General features: G+C 42.2%; 1 protein-coding gene across 2 annotated transcripts in view; it reads left to right on the top strand.

Moving 5' to 3' along the window:
* Positions 1-510: 510 nt before the first annotated feature.
* The window catches only part of SLC2A12 (solute carrier family 2 member 12), a 66,596-nt gene continuing 47,588 nt past the window's right edge, over positions 511-19,518 (top strand). Inside the window, exon 1 of one of the 2 annotated variants that reach the window (XM_004011348.6) lies at positions 511-812. In XM_004011348.6, coding sequence (XP_004011397.1) covers positions 698-812 — 115 coding nt within the window. In that variant the 5' untranslated portion in view covers positions 511-697. Of the gene's footprint in view, positions 17,620-19,518 lie in introns of both variants that reach the window. The other variant, XM_060419690.1, reaches the window with a different exon arrangement.

The following is a 19,518-nucleotide window of genomic DNA, read 5'->3' as shown; positions in this document are numbered from 1 at the left end:
GCAAAAAGTCCAAAGAATCTGTGCATTATGACTTTGCCTTGATTTGTCTGACAAGCCTTGGAGAGAGCGAGTATGTATAGTGTTTACCTAGGGTAACATCAGGTTGAAACAGTGACTATGCTTCATGCTTTGTAGACTTCCCTAAGTGTCATGACTCAATAACAGCCTTGCAGAAAAATTGACACACTTTCCTTTCTGGTGTGTCTCTGCGTACATTGTTCCTCCCTCTGCAAGATTAACTAATACCATCTGTGAGTATTCCAGGCCCTCCCTCAGTTTGCGCTTGGATCTGCCTGTTTCTTTTCTCTGCCTGTTTTCAAAGGTGCAGGAAGAGGAGAGCTCCCCACCACCTAAGGGCCAAACACTGTCAGAGCTCAGGTTCCCAAGCCTTGAAATCCTTTGCTTCCAACTCTGCATCTGCAGGCAAAAACAATCCTCCGGAGATTCGGCCCTCCCACTGCCTGTGATAGGCTGCTTGGAATAGCAACAGCCTGTGTCACCGAAAAGGGCAAAGCTTTCGGAAATAGAAACAAAGTTGGTCACAAATCACATTGGCTTTGCTCGAAGTTTTTTTTGTTTTTTTTTTTCTTCCCCACCTTTCTTTAGCATGCAACTATGGGGAAAGTGACCGCTCGTGTCAGTTGGGGAAGTCGGGGTGGTTTGGTGCCCAGGGAACGGCTGTAACTTCTACGTGACCATGGTACCTGTTGAAAACGCAGAGGGCCCCAGTCTGCTGAAACCGAAGGGGCGAGCGGCGGAGACTGATGGCAGCGACAGAGCCAGCGGCGGCCCGCATCCTCCCTGGGCGCGAGGTAAAGCGAGGCAGCCTGGCTGGGGGACCGCGAGAGGAGCGCGCTGGACGCGTGTCGCACTCGTGTGTGTGCGTGTGCTTGTGTGTGTCCACGTGAGCGTGCAAGGTGCCTGGAGACAAGGGGACAGGATCTCGTGGGAGAAGCGACAAGGAGCTCTAATGTGAAGGCTGAAGTCTCACTACTCCTAAGCCGGGTCCCCTCCTCTGTGTGGGCTGTATCAGGGATAAATCTCTTTCATTTGGAGACATTGACTGGCAAGATAATCGCGCCGATGAAGATACCCACACACACCCCCACGTACACAATTTTTTTTTTCATTTCTTGTCACACATGGATAATCTGTAACAATTGGACATTCTAACCACCATTTTAAAAACCAGCATTTTAAGGAGGCTTCCTAAAATTATTAGTTACATAATCAATAAATTCAACTTTCTTTTTAAGTGCCCAGCATCTTTTTGTAATAAATTTGAGCATTGTTTGGAGTCTAAAACCTCTGCTTACTTGCTCCTGCTTTCTTTAAAACTGGCATCTTAGACTGAGGTTTGTTTAATACTCCTCCTTCTGGAGGTGAAATTCGGAAAAGTTTTCATTCATTTCAGTTAACTTTGCTAAACCAAATGCCTTTCCTCACTTCCATATTTACAGTTTTCACAAACACACTGCCTACATTTAGTTGCCTCTCCTGATCAATTAGTCTTCAAAGGAATAGGAACTCATTGTAATATGAAATGAAATCAAACACAAATAATACCCCCTTCCCCTGCTTCTCTCAGCTCTGCTCCCTCTAATCATATAATACATTCCCAGGCCATATATTAGAATTTCATGAATAATCCAAACCACCAAATAAATACAAAAAGCATTTATCTTTCACCTTGGGATGGATCTATATACTAGTTATTTTTTTTAACAATTGTTCTTTTAAAAGAATTTTGTTTTAATTTGATTTATTTATTGCATGAAGAGTATTAGTTCCCCAGTTCCCTGGCGGAGTCTTAACCACTGGACCACCAGGTGAAGTCCCCTATATGCTTAGGTTTTCATGGTGGGATTGTCTGATCTTGGAATTGAATCCACATTGGAACTGAGGCACCAAGCAACCCCTCCTTGTAAATGGAGAAGCTCTCCTTCTCCCTTGCCCTCTTCCAGCTCAGCCCTCTCTAACTTCCCTCCTTCTAGTCAAGAATTAATATCTGGGGTCCCTTACACTATGGCCCAGTCCTCTCTTCAGCAGAACTACCACTTTCTTTAAGTCTAAGAACAAACAAAAGAAACTTGTATTGGGGAGTAGAGAAAGAGTGGCGAAGTTCTCTCTGAATTCTCGCAAGATTGAGCTAGAGGGTGAGTTGAGGTGGTAATAGCGACAAAACCATTAACTATATAGATTCAGTGATAAATGTCGCAAAGAAGTTGAAAACAAATTTTATGCTAGAGCGGCCTCCACAGTAACAATCAAAAATGGACTATTTAGTTATGATATGTCTTTGAAAGCATAATGTTCTTTTAATAGGTCAGATTGTCCAAGTTCACAATGGAAAGCAAATATGTGTGCTTCTAAAGATTGAACACACGCAACTTTCAGTTTAAAGTACAACTTTAAACTGTTGAAAAGAAACACTAAGTGAATAAATACCATCAATTGTCTTTTACATTTAACTTTAAATGAATCTTGATCATGTAGAAGAAGAAACCTAAATGCTTTTGTTAACTCCTTAATGAATACAGCTTTGATGGGTGCTATATGTAGCTTGTATTTAGACAAATACAAACCTTATTATTACTTTCATAAATTTTCCTAAATTGTCTTAGGCATTCTTGGTACCCAAAGGCAATTATACAGATCTACATATATAATTAACACATAGTATGGACTTGCTCAGCTGTTTTGACAAGTTAGTTCGCCTCTTCTATCAAGGTTGTATTTTTGTCTGATTTACAAAGATGTCAAATGAAATATTTGACAAAAACTTCTTTCAACCTCTTTATATTTTAAACTTCCATAGCTTCCTGCAGGAAACTTCAAGTGTTTAAAATACGCTTAATAATTATCCTTCTTTTCCTGCATTTGAAAGTAGCAAGTTGTTCTGTATTCCTAGATGAAAAACAATGTGCAAAGAGGAATGAGTTATAAATCCAGAATAAGGTAATTAAAGCATTTGAGATACTGAAAAATGAAACAGAACAGAAACCCTGTGATTGCACCCCTTAATGCTATTGTGCATAGTGAGAACGGTTGGCAGGTTTTCCTTGGCCAAACCCTCTAAAATGGAAGGAATGGTTTGTTCCAGTGGCTAGAAGCTAATGAATTTAAATTCATTTTCAAGAAGTTATGGCTTAAGTGGGTACATTTTTAGTTAACATTTCAGCTTTCATAGACATGTTATAATTGACCTTGTAGGGCAAGGTTGAGTTCAATTTGAAATCTTGGTACTTAAAGCCAGCAACAGATATAGATGAGGTGTGAAACATAGATGGCTAGAGCACCTCACACAAGGAGAACAGGAGTCCAGAAGATGTGTGGGTGGCCCAAGTTCAGGGGGTGGCTGATCAAAGCAGACCCTGGCAGCCTGTGGCCCAGCGGGGCCTGCTCCTTCACCTCAGAAGCTGGGTCTCCCAGGCTCCTCTAATTCATGATTCAGCAACTGGTTAGGAAGGGGGTTTCCTTAAGTCCTCCATTACCCCACTCGCTCTGCTTTTCCTTCTCAGGTCTGCCTGAAAGGTCAGAAACAGCACAATACTTGTGTGAGTACATGTTTTCCACACCGCAGATCCAGCTGCCCGATGCACTGGAACCCAGATCGCTGGAACTAGGCTCACTGAATCAGCGACACTGACGGCACTTCACCCCCTCCCAGACCCTTCTAAGCCTAGCTGCAGCCCCGCAGTCTGGGAGTCACGAAATGCACACCTCTGCTGGCGAGGCGGCTGCACTATGGCAGTTGTCCTCAAACATGTTCAAAGCTGCAAACTCCTTTCTGCAAATGGAGTCTGTGTAGGTGGTCAGTACGTGAGACAGGTAAACATGGCACTTCTTTAGTGGAAAGTGGGAGTGTAGAAAGAAAGCCCTGTGGCTTGGCTGTTTCTCTGCTCCCCTCGCATCCCTTGTGGCCCTGAGCCGGCTCCTGGCTCAGGATCACATTAGCAAACCTCAGGTCCATCACTGCTCAGGTTATGCCGGTCATGTTTTCGAGGTTGGGACATACTTACTGTGCTCCTACTGTGAGCCTTGGGCTCTCAGAGTCAGCCTAAACTGGTCCCTCTTGAATTGAGTCAAGCTTGGCCTTCTCAGGCTTCCTCAGACAGCTCAAGGAGAAGTTTACTTGTAAGATAGACTGAGAAGACTTTGGGGAATAGACTTGTTATCAGAGAAGAGAAGGTCAGACTGACCACCTTGACCTGATCACAGAGCTTTGACTGTGAGACCAACTTTGGGAAGTTACTTTGGGAAGACCCAGACCTTGGCCATTCCCATTTTCCCAGGCTTTCCACATATTAAAAAGTGATATATGAAACTAATATAATATTATAAATCAACTATACCTTTAAAAAAGCAGGGAAAAATTTTTAAATAAACCATATACAGTATATATGTATCAGAAGAAAAAGTGACAAAACCTGTGACAAAACTTGTGCTTTTAAAAGCATGTATATCTAACAAATAAATGGCAGTTACAACAGCAAAAACAAAAAAGTGGTGTATGGCTTGATATTCCCAAGGAAATGGCAGAATTTATAGACGTTTGAATTTATGAGGGACACGACTGAGCGACTAAACTGAACTGTATAGATGTTTTTGCTGAAAATAAGACCAAATTTAAAGATAGCCATCTCCTCTTTCTCTTCAATCAGCTTCTCTCTGGGTCTGTAGATTTCACCTCATTTGGAAATCACATCAAAAATATAAATTTGAGGGGTTTTGTGACAGTGAGACCTGGGTAAATGGCTTCTCTGGGACCTGCGGTGGTAGTGGTTTAAGTTGTGTCCGACTCTTTGTGACTCCATGGACTCTATGTAGCTCCTCTGTCCATAGGATTTCCCAGGTAAGGGAGAAACCTCTAAACAAATATGGCGGGAGCTGTTCCACTGCCAACTCTGGGTGGGTGGTGTTGACTCACACAGCAGGGATCTTTTCCCCTTTAGTATCATGTCACCCCGAGAGGTCAGGGAAGATTGCCACTTGTCGCAAACCTCCTCTAGGCTGCCCCCACAGCAGCAGACATGCACTGATGAGTGCCCGTGGTGGCAGAGCTTGGCAGACAAGGAGCCACCAACAGTGCCCCTGACCTGGAGGGCCTGAAATTAGCCTGTGGATACCAGCATGCCCGAGCAGGTTTAAAGCCGATGTCTATTTTGATAGGACAGTACCTTGGTGCGGTTGTTAGATATTTTCAACATCACCCTTCTGTCTAGTAAGATTGCCGGCAGGACCTGAATGACTGAGTTCTTAGGAACTACCCTGGTGAATAGCTGGAAGGAACCCTACAGGGAGCCCTCAGGTATATTTTTTATGTATTCTCTAGAGAGTATTTTTAGTGGTCTAGACCTGTAGTAGCTGAGAAAAACAGAACTCAAAATACAATGAGTCCTCTCTGGAGGTGACTATGGAAAATAATTTACATGTATGTATTAAAGGTGAATCAGCCATTTTAAAATGCAGTTTTTAATTGCTGTAGACATGTGGGATGATATTTTGTCATTGAAGAATAGTTAGTTCTTTTAAAAAAACTGATTAATTTTTGGCTGTGCTGGGTCTTCATTGCTGTGTGCAGGCTTTCTCTAGTTGTGTTAAGTCGGGGCTACTCTGCCTTGTGGTACTCCAGCTTCTCACTGTGGTGGCTTGTTGCGGAGCACAAGCATTTAAATTGAATGGAATTGGGGCTCCCAAATTCAGCTTTTTCTCATGAAGAGCCTTCCCCAAGTGGATGAGTTAGCGAATAAAATAAGGCAATGAAAGAAAGCCACCTAGAAGTATACCAAGTCATGGTGTGAGAAAGGAGAAAAGTTGAAACAGGCTGCTTTCCAAGCAGCTATTTGACCAAATACCAAAAGAGAATAATTCCCTATCCTGTCTTCCCTCAGAAAGTATCCAACCTCTGGAAATTCCAGAGCAGTCCAGTGGTTAGGCCCCTGTACTTCCACTGCTGAGGGCCTGAGTTCAATCACCAGTCAGGGAAATAGGATTCCACAAGCAGCATGGCAAAAAAAAAGACACAGAACCTGAAATCCCTGCAAGTATTTCCCAGCTGAAATGTTGAGCCAAATATACTACCTTTATAGTAAACATAAAGTCATATGAGTTTTTTTTTCTTTTTTTTTTTTTTCTGTCTTGGCTCCTTGGTAAAGCTGTTCTTCCTGTATCACAGCATGCTCATTTATGTATTTGCTAAAAGGTTATGATTCAGTGATATGCTAATTTTTCTATACAATTTAGGTAGAAGTGATGAGACTAAAATAATTTACCACCTTATTCTCACTTTAGGAACTTTCATTCTTTTTGACCATGACTCACTTTATACTGTTGTGCTGAAGTATCAGGGAGAAAAATGCAAACTTTTGACTTATAGGAATATTTTCTTTCCCCTTGAGAAAATCAAGCATTATTTAAATTGTAGAATTGTGCATCCCTTGGAAGTAATCTCCAACCAGTTCATCCTAAGGGAAATCAGTCCTGAATATTCATTGGAAGGACTGATGCTAAAGCTGAAACTCCAATACTTTGGCCACCTACTGTGAAGAACAGACTCATTGGAAAAGACCCTGATGCTGGGAAAGATTGAAGGCGGGAGGAGAGGGGACGACAGAGGATAAGATGGTTGGATGGCATCACTGACTCAATGGACATGAGTTTGAGTAAACTCCGGAAGTTGGTGATGACAGGGAGGCCTGGCATGCTGCAGTCCATGGGGTAACAAAGAGCCAGACATGACTGAGTAACTAAACCGAACTAAACTGGAAGTAATTGTTTCTCAAAAACAATCATGACGAAGGTCTGCCTGCCATTATTAGGCTCTGTGGCTATTAGCTGCATCCATTTTATTTTATTTATATTATTGTTATTTTATAATGCGTTGCCCTGTATGCATTTGTTTCCACACACTTCATGCAAGTTATGAGCCATGTGCAATGCTAATTTATATATGGCATCTCAGCCTCAGAAGTGCAAGGCTTTTTAAGAATAAGAGAGGGACTTTCCTGGTGGTCCAATGATTAAGACACTGCCCTTGCACTGCAGGGGCCACAGGTTCAGTCTCTGGCTGGGGAACTAAAGATCTCACATGCCACAGGGCATGAAATGAAATAGAGACAATAAATAAAGAATAGGGGGAAAAGTTGTAATTTTAATCAGTTAGTGTTGTGAAAGAACATCCGTAGCTAATGAATGTTTCATTTCTATTGGGAAACAAAACTGTGGAAAACTCAAGGCAAAATCACAGGAAGAATTTTTCATGATGTAAGTCCCATTGTGCAAGGAGATCCAACCAGTCCATTCTGAAGGAGATCAGCCTTGGGATTTCTTTGGAGGGAATGATGCGGAAGCTGAAACTCCAGTACTTTGGCCACCCCATGCAAAGAGTTGACTCATTGGAAAAGACTCTAATGCTGGGAGGGATTGTGGGCAGGAGGAGAAGGGGACGACAGAGGATGAGATGGCTGGATGGCATCACTGACTCGGTGGATGTGCATGAGTCTGAGTGAACTCCAGGAGTTGGTGATGGACAGGGAGGCCTGGCGTGGTGTGATTCAGGGGGTCGCAAAGAGTCGGACATGACTGAGCAACTGAACTGAACTGAACTGAACTGTGTAGGTATTGCCAAAAAAAAAAAAAAAGGAATTCAGGAAAGTATGAAAAGGCAGAATTGTTATGCTGGAAACAAGGTATCATTTTACTTCCTTTGCTATCAATAAGAGACTGTTTCAAAGTTTTACTTGTTAGAGAGATTTTACCCCATCAGTTCAGGTCAGTTCAGTTGCTCAGTCCTGTCTGACTCTTTGGGACCCCATGAATCGCTGCACACCAGGCCTCCCTGTTCATCACCAACTCCCGGAGTTCACTGAAACTCATATCCATCGAGTCGGTAATGCCATCCAGCCATCTCATCCTCTGTCGTCCCTTCTCCTCCCGCCTTCAATCTTTCCCAGCATCAGGGTCTTTTCCAATGAGTCAACTCTTCGCATGAGGTGGCCAAAGTATTGGAGTTTCAGCTTCAGCATCAGTCCTTCCCATGAACACCCAGGACTGATCTCCTTTATGATGGACTGGCTGAATTTCCTTGCAGTCCGAGGGACTCTCAAGAGTCTTCTCCAACACCACAGTTCAAAAGCATCAATTCTTCAGCACTCAGCTTTCTGCACAATCTAACTCTCACATCCATACATGACCACTGGAAAAATCACAGCCTTGACTAGGTGAACCTTTGTTGGCAAAGTAATATCTCTGCTTTTCAATATGCTATCTAGGTTGGTCATAACTTTCCTTCCAAGGAGTAAGTGTCTTTCAATTTCATGGCTGCAATCACCATCTACAGTGATTTTGGAGCCCCCAAAATAAACTCTGACACTGTTTCCACTGTTTCCCCATCTATTTCCCATGAAGTGATGGGACCAGATGCCATGATCTTCGTTTTCTGAATGTGGAGCTTTAAGCCAACTTTTTCACTCTTCTCTTTCACTTTCATCAAGAGGCTCTTTAGTTCGTCTTCACTTTCTGGGTGGTATCATCTTCATATCTGAGGTTACTGATATTTCTTCTGGCAATCTTGATTCCAGCTTGTGCTTCTTCCAGCTCAACATTTCTCATGATGTACTCTGCATAGAAGTTAAATAAGCAGAGTGACAATATACAGTTTTGATGTACTCCTTTTCCTATTTGGAACCAGTCTGTTGTTCCATGTCCAGTTCTAACTGTTGCTTCCTGACCTGCATATAGGTTTCTCAAGAGGCAGGTCAGGTGGTCTGGTATTCCCATCTCTTTCAGAATTTTCCACAGTTGATTGTGATCCACACAGTCAAAGGCTTTGGCATAGTCAATAGAGCAGAAATAGATGTTTTTCTGGAACTCTCTTGCTTTTTCCATGATCCAGTGGATGTTGGCAATTTGATCTCTGGTTCCTCTGCCTTTTCTAAAACCACCTTGAACATCTGGAAGTTCACGGTTCACATATTGCTGAAGCCTGGCTTGGAGAATTTTGAGCATTACTTTACTAGCATGTGAGATGGGTGCAATTGTGTGGTAGTTTGAGCATTCTTTGGCATTGCCTTTCTTTGGGATTGGAATGAAAACTGACCTTTTCCAGTCCTGTGGCCACTGCTGAGTTTTCCAAATTTGCTGGCATATTGAGTGCAGCACTTTCACAGCATCATCTTTCAGGATTTGAAATAGCTCAACTGGAATTCCATTACCTCCACTAGCTTTGTTCATAGTGATGCTTCCTAAGGCCCACTTGACTTCACATTCCAGGATGTCTGGTTTTACGTGAGTCATCACACCATCATGATTATCTGGGTCGTGAAGCTCTGTTTTGTACAGTTCTTCTGTGTATTCTTGCCACTTCTTCTTAACATCTTCTGCTTCTGTTAGGTCCATACCATTTCTGTCCTTTATCGAGCCCATCCTTGCATGAAGTGTTTCCCTTGGTATCTCTAATTTTCTTGAAGAGATCTCTAGTCTTTCCCATTCTGTTCTTTTCCTCTATTTCTTTGCATTGATCGCTGAGAAAGGCTTTCTTATCTCTCCTTGCTATTCTTTGGAACTCTGCATTCAGATGCTTATATCTTTCCTTTTCTCCTTTGCTTTTCGCTTCTCTTCTTTTCACAGCTATTTGTAGGGCCTCCCCAGACAGCCATTTTGCTTTTTTGCATTTCTTTTCCATGGGGATGGTCTTGATGCCTGTCTCCTGTACAATGTCACGAACCTGAGTCCATAGTTCATCAGGCACTCTATCTATCAGATCTAGTCCCTTAAATCTATTTCCCACTTCCACTGTATAATCATAAGGGATTTGATTTAGGTCATACCTGAATGGTCTAGTGGTTTTCCCTACTTTCTTCAATTTAAGTCTAAATTTGGCAATAAGGAGTTCATGATCTGAGCCACAGTCAGCTCCTGGTCTTGTTTTTGCTGACTGTATAGAGCTTCTCCATCTTTGGCTGCAAAGATTATAATTAATCTGATTTCGGTGTTGACCATCTGTGATGTACATGTGTAGAGTCTTCTCTTGTGTTGTTGGAAGAGGGTGTTTGCTATGACCAGTGCGTTCTCTTGGCAAAACTCCATTCAGACTAAACAAATCGTTATTGAATGATTATTGTGGGTAATTCCATGAAGTAACATTACCCCCAGTTGACAGATAAGGAAACTGAAGCTAAGAGACCAAAAGCTAACAGTTACTAAGCACTTGGTAGTGTGCACCAGCTACTTTTCTATTTCATTTATTCTCATAACTTTATGAGGTATGTGATATTATTATCTTTACTTTAGGACACAGAGGAACAAAAAGATTAAACTAGACACGTCAGAGTCTAACTGCTAACTAACCAGGTACTCTGATTCCAAACTGTACCTTCAGTGTTAAGCTGAGGTACCTCTGGGAGAACAGCAAAATGATTGCTCCGTGTAGCATGGATAATAGCCCAGAGATCTAAACCTCAGTGTTATAAATCTCCGGTGGCTCAGATGGTAAAGAATCAGCCTGCAGTGCAGGAGACCTGGTTTTGATCCTTGGGTCAGAAAGATCCTTGGAGAAGGGAATGGCTACCCACTCCAGTATTCTTGCCTGGAGAATTCCACAGACAGAGGAACCTGGCAGGCTACAGTCCATGGGGTCGCAGAGTCAGACATGGCTGAGCAACTAACACTTTCACTTTGCACATTCTAAATCCATGCCAGGGTTTTGCGCTTGAGCTGCAATACCATCCAACACTGATGTCTCTACTTTCTGCTCTGATCCGTGTTCTAATCTGTGAATTTGGGTCCCCATTACCCTTGTTTCATAACTTCATTGCGTCTCATTTTAACTAGTTCCCTAATTTTCCATATGATATGTCTTTTTCTATAAGATTATAAATTTCTGGATTAAAATATGTAATCTTGAACCTATCAGATCTCTGAGCTAGCTGTTTAGAAAGTACTGTATAGCTCATATGAGGTAGGAACTGTGCCTTTTCCTCTGTATTGCCATCAGGGATCATGTGTACATGGCACAAGTAACGCTACCTTGTAGCCTAGGAAATGTGTCTGCATGGTGCTCAATATGCCCACCCTGCTGACTGCACTGTCCATCCAGATGAACCTGTCTGCCCTCTGTGTCCAAGATGGTATTGCCATGGAGTACATGCTTAATTGTTAAATCAGTGAATGAGTGAAGTGTTTGTTGAGTTAAACTAAAGCCCGTTCTAATTCTGCAATATTTATTGACTATCTACTGTGTAAGAGGAACAGTGCAAGATACTTCAGTGTAAAAAATAAAAATATCTAAAATATTGTCTGGGTCCATAAGTTTTACCAACTCATCAGACAGATAAGAATCTAAGTAATGACAATCATTTGGCAAATATTGAGCATCTCCTGGAATCAGACATGATGCTAGAACCTGGGTCCAATGGTAAACCAGAGACATCTGTGCAATGCATATGCAATTACCAATGGGTGATGAGAGAGAAGAAATCCAGAAATGTAGACAGGAGGAGGTGACCAGACACATATGCCTTGGTAGTGCACAGGGGATCCTATAAGACAGTATGGCTAAGCTGAGTCAAGAAAGTATCACTGAGGCCAATAAGTTTACAGAGAACATTCTAAGCAGAGAAAATAGCTTATATATGAGTTTGGAGAAGAAAGAATGGCACATTCAGGGAACTACAAATATATTTGTCTGATGAAAATGCAGAGTTCAAAGAAGGAGAAAGAAGGTTATGAACAAATCTGAAGATGTTAAGTAGGGACATGTCATGAAACCTTTGTGTGATAAGTAACATGATAGAAGGAATTATTGAGAAAAGATCTTATTGGATTACAGAAATCAAGAAAAGTTTCTGAACGTGATGATAGTGGTGACAGAATTAGGGGGTCTTGGAAAACTCTTCCTGCATGCCTCTAAACCCTTACCATTCTTTTAGTTTTCATTTTTTGGTTGCACCTCAGTTTGTGGTACAACCAGGATTGAACATGAGGCCGTTGGCAATGAAAATAGTCCTAACCACTAGACCACCAGGAAAGTCCCACTATTCTTTCTTTTTTTTTTTTTTTTCAGTTTTTATTTTTTAAATTTTAAAATCTTTGATTCTTACATGCGTTCCAAAACATGAACCCCCCTCCCACCTCCCTCCCCACAACATCTCTCTGGGTCATCCCCATGCACCAGCCCCAAGCATGCTGCACCCTGCATCAGACATAGACTGGCGATTCAATTCTTACATGATAGTATACATGTTAGAATTCCCATTCTTCCAAATCAACAGTTAAACAAAAATAGCTCCAGCTCCCATAAAGTTAAAGTCACATGCCTCTTTATTCCCCAGCTCTCTGCCCATCCTCAAACACATACAGTATACTGGTGTACCTTAGGAGTCTTAGGATCAGAAAGTGGTTTCTGATCACTTTTTGCACCAACTTCCTATTTACCCTGGTTTCTTGCCCTTTGCTTCCCAAAGCTGGTCTTTTCTCTTATCCCTCTTCTAGTCCATGCATGGATTACAATCTTTTCCTTCATATACTCAAATCCCATTCACTCAAGTTCTTGGTAGATTCTTACTGACAATCTGAAGAGGGCTATAGTGCAATTAAATATTAGGTGGGACCCATTCATACAATTCTCCTGTCAAATCCACCTTAGGGACTTTCTTGTCAACCAATTTTTGCTAGAAGGTACAAACTTCTTGTACTATTTTTCTCTTAACCTCATTCCTCATCCTTACCCATCCTCTACAAGTTGACAAATTCTCCTGACCTTTTTTTCATTTGTCTTATTTCTGTGTTCTGTTCTTTCTTTCTCGAGCTCTCTCTCTCTGTCTCACACACACAAACACACACAAATTCGTGCTTCTTAGCATTTGCTCCCTTTCTCTCTCTCCCTCCCATGGCTCACCTCTGTGTTATCAACATGACCCATGGCCTTTTCCCTTAACCCTGAGGTGGTCATACAGGTATTCGTTTTTAGTAAATAAAGTGCTCTTCCTAAGAACTTTACATCCACAAGCTTTACAATGTTTTTTTTCTCCCTATTCATTTCCTTAATTAAAGAATTTTTAAAGCACTGAGGATGACTTTCAACCATTTTTGAGTCCTTGGACTCCTTTTTAAACAGAAAAATAATTTCAAATTCTCACATAATAGTTTTAACAGTGTTGCATTTAATGATTAGAAAATATAGAATGGCAGGCAGCTACTCTGCATTCACTCACACTTTGAATTAAAACTTTTTATTTCAGCACATCTACACATATATATGGAATCTTGAAAGACAAATGTGTATGTTGCTATTTTTCCTGATGTTTAGTAAGCGTTGATGGGATGAAGATCCTTTTTGAAGACTTTATCAGTTTTCAAATGTGCCTCACTCACCACAATTCACACTGATTGAGAATCTCCTTCCTGGAGATATCAGAGGTCTCTGGGTGAATGGCTGCTGGTTTGTTTTCCAGATTCACCCCCTCTTAACTGTCTATTGAAAATCCTCTTGAAAAGATGGGAAGAGATGCAAAATTGCAATAACGCTAAAGCCAGATATACTTACCAGTGGGTTAGAACTTGTGCTGTGCTTAGTTGCTCAGTTGCGTCTGACTCTTTGCCACCCCATAGACTATAGCCTGCCAGCCTCGTCTGTCCATGGGGTTTTCCAGGCAAGGATACTGGAGTGGGTTGCCTTGCCTTCCTCCAGGGGGTCTTCCCCATCCCGGGACTGAACCCACGTCTGCTGTGGCTCCTGCAATGCAGGCGAATTCTTTACTCCTGAGCCACTGGAGAAGCCCAATGTATAAAAAAGGGAGTAATATTTTGGCTTTGCACAATCTGTCACTGAGCATCCCTACTGAGAGAATTTTCATCGATCAAAGGATGATATCTCCACAGACCTCTTGGAGCTGCTTTTTTGAGAGGGTCAGAAGGTTTTGCTCCATAGTATAATTCTTCCCACCCTGTCCTATCACCATCACTTCCCATTCTATATCTCTTAGGGGCTACAATTTCCAAGATTTCAGCAACTCTGGCTAGACAAATGAAGGACAGTGGTATTCTAGAATGTGAAAATCAGTGTTAAGAAGAGACAATGCTCAGATGAGCCAGTGGAATGGTATATTCTAGAAGTTGCAGTTTTGCACGTACTGTTTTTGACAAGCAAAAGAAAGTTTGCTTTATACAATGCAGAGATGTTATCCCCTGTTCACAGTCAGGGGACCAAAAAGTAGAAGGAAAAAAATTCCTTTCTCAGTTCATTGGGGTCACACCAGAAAGATAACTTACAGACATCAGAAGTGTGGCTAGCATCTGTGCACCTTAACTGCTCCTTCAAGTCTAACTAAGAACATTTCCAACTGCAACTGGGTGGTTACAGTAAGGTGTGTCAGACACCGAAAACTTAATTGCTATCCCAACTTCCTTTTTATTTCTTTGTCTTTTCCAACTGGGGAACTAGAAGATTCAGATACTTATTCTCTCTTGCAGCCAAGTTTGACTATATGGAACACACTGGTTCTGGTCAATGAGACATGAGGATAAGTCTTTGTGGGGAGGTAAAAAGTTATCCTCAACCTTTTTAGGGCCTGTGACTGAGTCCAAAAATTAAACCAACAAAGACAGATTAACACAAAAGCATCCATATTTAATTAATGTAGGTTTTATGTGACATGGAAACCTTCATAAGGAAATAAAAGCTCAAAGAAATGATTAAGCCTGAATATTTTTATGCTTGATTTGTCATGAAAATATGGTGGAGTATGAGGTAAGTGTAGTAAACCAGGGGAAACTTAGCAAGTCTATCCATTCAAATTCTTCCTGGTGCCCCTTTGCTTTCTGAGATAAGGATGTTCTTTTCCTCTGAGTATAACAGAAAGTACCTCTCACATGAAATATTCAACATGCCAAGGTGTTGTATTTTGGGTTAGCATGTTGTGAATGCATCATCTTTCAATGTTCTTCTGGAAAGTTCCCTCCATGATAAGAGGAAAGAGGCACATGGGGATAACTACTTGTCCTAAACCTTCTCCACTGTGAATCTGGTTGTGAGAGCATCTCAAGCCCCGAGCTGTGACAGCCACCTTGCACATATGGTGACAGATTGGGGACAAAAGCCAGCCCTCTGTGCAGGCAGGAACAGATGGATGGGTAGAGCGTGAATCCTTGGAGACACCAAATTCAACTTGGCCTTCTCACAAACTAAACAATAAATGCCCTTGTTTTTCAGGTTTTTGGTTTCCTACAGTCAAAAATATCATAACTGATTTAGGGGCTGGGTAAACAGAGCGTGGCAAGCCAGTTACTGTCAAGTACATTTTAAATACAAAGGGAAAACATGCATTCTAAGATTTTTCTTCACAGGAAACACATATATTTTGGGCAGTATCTGATTTCTGTTGTCTGTAATTTTTTTAAAATGGACTCTGTGGGGGAAAAAATGAGACGCAGGATAACAGCTGGTGATAGGAGTAAATTGAGGTGAAGATGGAGCTCTTGAGAAATCTGTATGCAGGTCAGGAAGCAACAGTTAGAACTGGACATGGAACAACAGACTGGTTCCAAATAGGAAAAGGAGTACGTCAAGGCTGTATATTGTCACCACTTCTATGCAGAGTACATCATGAAAAACGCTGGACTGGAAGAAACACAAGCTGGAATCAAGATTGCTGGGAGAAATATCAATAACCTCAGATATGCAGATGACACCACCCTTATGGCAGAAAGTGAAGAGGAACTAAAAGCCTCTTGATGAAAGTGAAAGTGGAGAGTGAAAAAGTTGGCTTAAAGCTCAACATTCAGAAAACAAAGATCATGGCATCTGGTCCCATCACTTCATGGGAAATAGATGGGGAAACAGTGGAAACAGTGTCAGAGTTTATTTTTGGGGGCTCCAAAATCACTGCAGATGGTGATTGCAGCCATGAAATTAAAAGACACTTACTCCTTGGAAGGAAAGTTATGACCAACCTAGATAGCATATTGAAAAGCAGAGATATTACTTTGCCAACAAAGGTCTGTTTAGTCAAGGCTATGGTTTTTCCAGTGGCCATGTATGGATGTGAGAGTTAGACAGTGAAGAAAGCTGAGCACAAAGGATTGATTTTTTTGAACTGTGGTGTTGGAGAAGACTCATGAGAGTCCCTTGGACTGCAAGGAGATCCAACCAGTCCATCCTAAAGGAGATCAGTCCTGGTTGTTCTTTGGAAGGAATGATGCTAAAGCTGAAACTCCAATACTTTGGCCACCTCATGCGAAGAGTTGACTCATTGGAAAAGACTCTGATGCTGGGAAAGATTGAAGGCGGGAGGAGAAGGGACGACAGAGGATGAGATGGCTGGATGGCATCACTGACTCTATGGACATGAGTTTGAGTGAACTCCAGAAGTTGGTGATGGACAGGGAGGCCTGGTGTGCTGCAGTTCATGGGGTCACAAAGAGTCGGACATGACTGTGTGACTGAACTGAAGTGAACTGAACTGGAGCTAGTTGAGATCAGAGATGCAGATAGACCTAATATGAAATGTGTGAAGTGTCGGGTCTAAAACTGCAAAAGCAGAATTATTATCTGAAACCTGTGATGTGGAGGATATATAAGAGAAGCTACTAGGAATAAACATTAAAAAAAAAAAAAAGGACAAGAAAATAGAGATGAAAGAGAAAAGAATATGAAGCAGGAGACAGATCCACCCTACCCCCACCCACGGTAAGCAATTCGAGTTGGGTCCTTGTGAACACAAACTCCAAAATATCAATAGGAAGACAACTGAGAGAGGAACTTTGGCCCTGTCCAGATAAGAAATAAGAGACCACATATTTCTTTATTTCTAAAATGGAAGGACTGAACCTGTTGGTCCCAAGCCTTCTTGAACTGTTCAGTCACTAAGTCATGTCCAACTCTTTGTGACCCCGTGGACTGCAGCACACCAGGCTTCCATGTCCTTCACTATCTCCCAGAGTTTGCTCAACTCGTGTCTGTTGATTCGGTGATGTAATCTTACCGCCTCATCCTCTGTCTCCCCCGTCTCCTCCTGCTTTCCAAGCATCGGGGACTTTTCCAATGAGTCAGTTCTTCCCATCAGTGGCCGAAGTCCTTCCTGGACTAAAAAGGTCTTAGTTGCAGAGGCATAGAAAAGCTAAGGCAATTGGTAGTTTCATAGTTGGATGACTTAGTGACTAAACAACAAGTTGCACCAGTCAGGATCATAATTAAATCATCCAGCATGGGCAGAGAAGTTTAATAAATTCCAAGAGTGAAGGTGAGAGCAAAAAAGACAATATTTATCTAAATCTACCAGAGCATCTCAATTAATCTGTAAGTATATTGGAGGACCAGAAGGCAAAAGGAAGGTAGTGGCTAGAGGTACTTAGCCAGAGGCTAAGAAGACTTTTTGTCCCTTCTGAATAAGAGCTTCAAGTCTTGGAGTGGCTCACTCATCCACCTGGAATTTTCAGTCTGTTCTGGGTGCCCCTGATCCTTTGGAGATTTGGAGAAAGGGGTGGATTCACAGGGATGGCTGGAATGTGGGTCTTCAGGTTCCTGTAACATATCAGTGGAGACAGGTTTAATCCTAGACAGATGAACTCAGCTGGTGACATCCTGGAGTTTAACTGCTGTAGGGGTGTTCAGAAAGACTGGTAAGAACCCTTCCATATTGAGAGAAGCTGGTCACCAGGGACTCATTTTTTGAGGTCTTTTAGGGTTTACAACAGGGTACCTAGGACTGTCATCTAGAGCGGGCTGCACTCAGTTGCCATAATCTTGTATTGCCTTCTGGACCTGGCCTAGGTTTATAATGTATTTAAGTTGAGCCTGGGTTTCTGGGTCAGTTAACACGTCCAGAGTAAGGAATGGCCTTCTGAATATTGTTTCAAAATGGCTTAACTTGATGGTTGCTTTAGGAGCTGCCCTGACCCTTAAGAGGGCTATCGGCCACAGGTGATGCCATGACTCTGACATTTCCTGATGGAGTTTGCCCAAGATTTTCTTTAGCCTGTTCCACTTCTCCTGAAGACTGAGGTCTCCAGGATAAATGGAGGTGGTATTTATTTCCTAAAGCCTGTGAAACTGTTAAGTGACCTTTGCAACTGAAGGCCAGTTGTCACTCTGGAGGTGATGGGGCAATCCAAATCTAGGATTAATTTCCTCTAGGAGAGCCTTGGCCGTTTAAGTTGCCTCCTCTGTTCTAGTAGGGGAAAGCCTCTGTCCATCCAGTAAAAGTATCTATAAAGACTAACAAATATTTGAAGTCCTGAAAAGAGGGCATCTGAGTGAAATCTATTAACTTAGCTAGTCCTGTCTCCTGGGTAAGTCCCACCACACTGGACTGGGTTTAAGAGGGGGAGGTTTGAGGTTATCTCCTGGATTATGGGTGGCACAGAGGGCAGAGGCTCAAGTAACTTTTTTAATCATCTCTGGGAGCCTTTTCCCTGTAAAAAAAAAAAAAAAAAAAAAGAAAGAAAACAATCACAGACATTTCATCTCTCCTCAGATGAAGAGAATCATGGAACCCTTCAATAATTTTTTCATTGATCAGAGAGATATATGAGAAACTTCTGACCTATATGCCACCAGCCATCTGTTCCCTTAGGTACCCCCTCTGTCTCGTGCCCAGATCTCTCTTAAAGTCCAGTGCCTGGGTATAACATTAAAAGGGGTAAGGGATGGGATTAATGCCTTTTTGGTTATGGGTATCTGGGCTTCTCCCTTTGCTTTCTGATCTGCCCCGTCATTTCCTTGGGAAATTTGAGAAGGTCCCTTTTGATCCCTGCAGCTGTGGATGACTGCTGCCTGTTTTGCTTTCTGAACCATCTCTATGAGATGTAAAACCTTAGCCCCATATTTTATAGGGGAATTTCTTGCATTTAGAAGTCTTCTCTCTTTCCAGGTAGCTGCATGGGCATGTAAAACAGGGAAGGCATACTTTAAATCTGTATATAGATTTACAATCTTTCCTTCCCCTAGGGTTAAGTCTCAGGTCAGAGCTGTCAGTGTTTTGCTTCTGTGACGCTGTGGGTGCTGACGATGGCATACCCTCCCTCTTGACTTCATCTTTAACGAAACTGCTGCCATCAGTAAACCACTCTTCTTTTTTTTTCCACAGCTTCATCTGCTAGGTCAGACCTGCAAGCATAGATTCAGTCAAGGGTTTTGAGACAATGTGTTAGCGCTGAGCTTTTGGCAGGCATTAAGGAGCGAGGTTAAGAGGATGGCAAGTTTTGAAGGTGAGCTCTGGGAAGTCAAAGAGCAAAGCCTGGTACTTAATAAGGCAGCCTTCAGTTAGCCAATAGTGGCCTTTAATCTCTAGGATCCCTTGCACTTGATGAGGGGTCTGGACTTCCGTTGCTGTCCAAAGGTAAGCTTGTTAACTTCTTCCACTAATAAAACCGTGGCAGCTACTGCCCAGAGGCCCCCAGGCCAGTCTCAACCATAGAGTATCATTGGCTGGAAAAGTCTCCTATAGGCTGAAGAACTTCCCCTAGCTTCTGTACAAGGACCCCCCAGAGCTGTCTCCTGCTTTTCAGCCACATAGAAGA

Source organism: Ovis aries, chromosome 8 (assembly GCF_016772045.2).
Source record: "Ovis aries strain OAR_USU_Benz2616 breed Rambouillet chromosome 8, ARS-UI_Ramb_v3.0, whole genome shotgun sequence".
Taxonomy (NCBI): domain Eukaryota; kingdom Metazoa; phylum Chordata; class Mammalia; order Artiodactyla; family Bovidae; genus Ovis; species Ovis aries.
The sequence above is the reverse complement of the archived record's forward strand: the minus strand, read 5'-3'. Positions and strand labels throughout refer to the sequence as shown.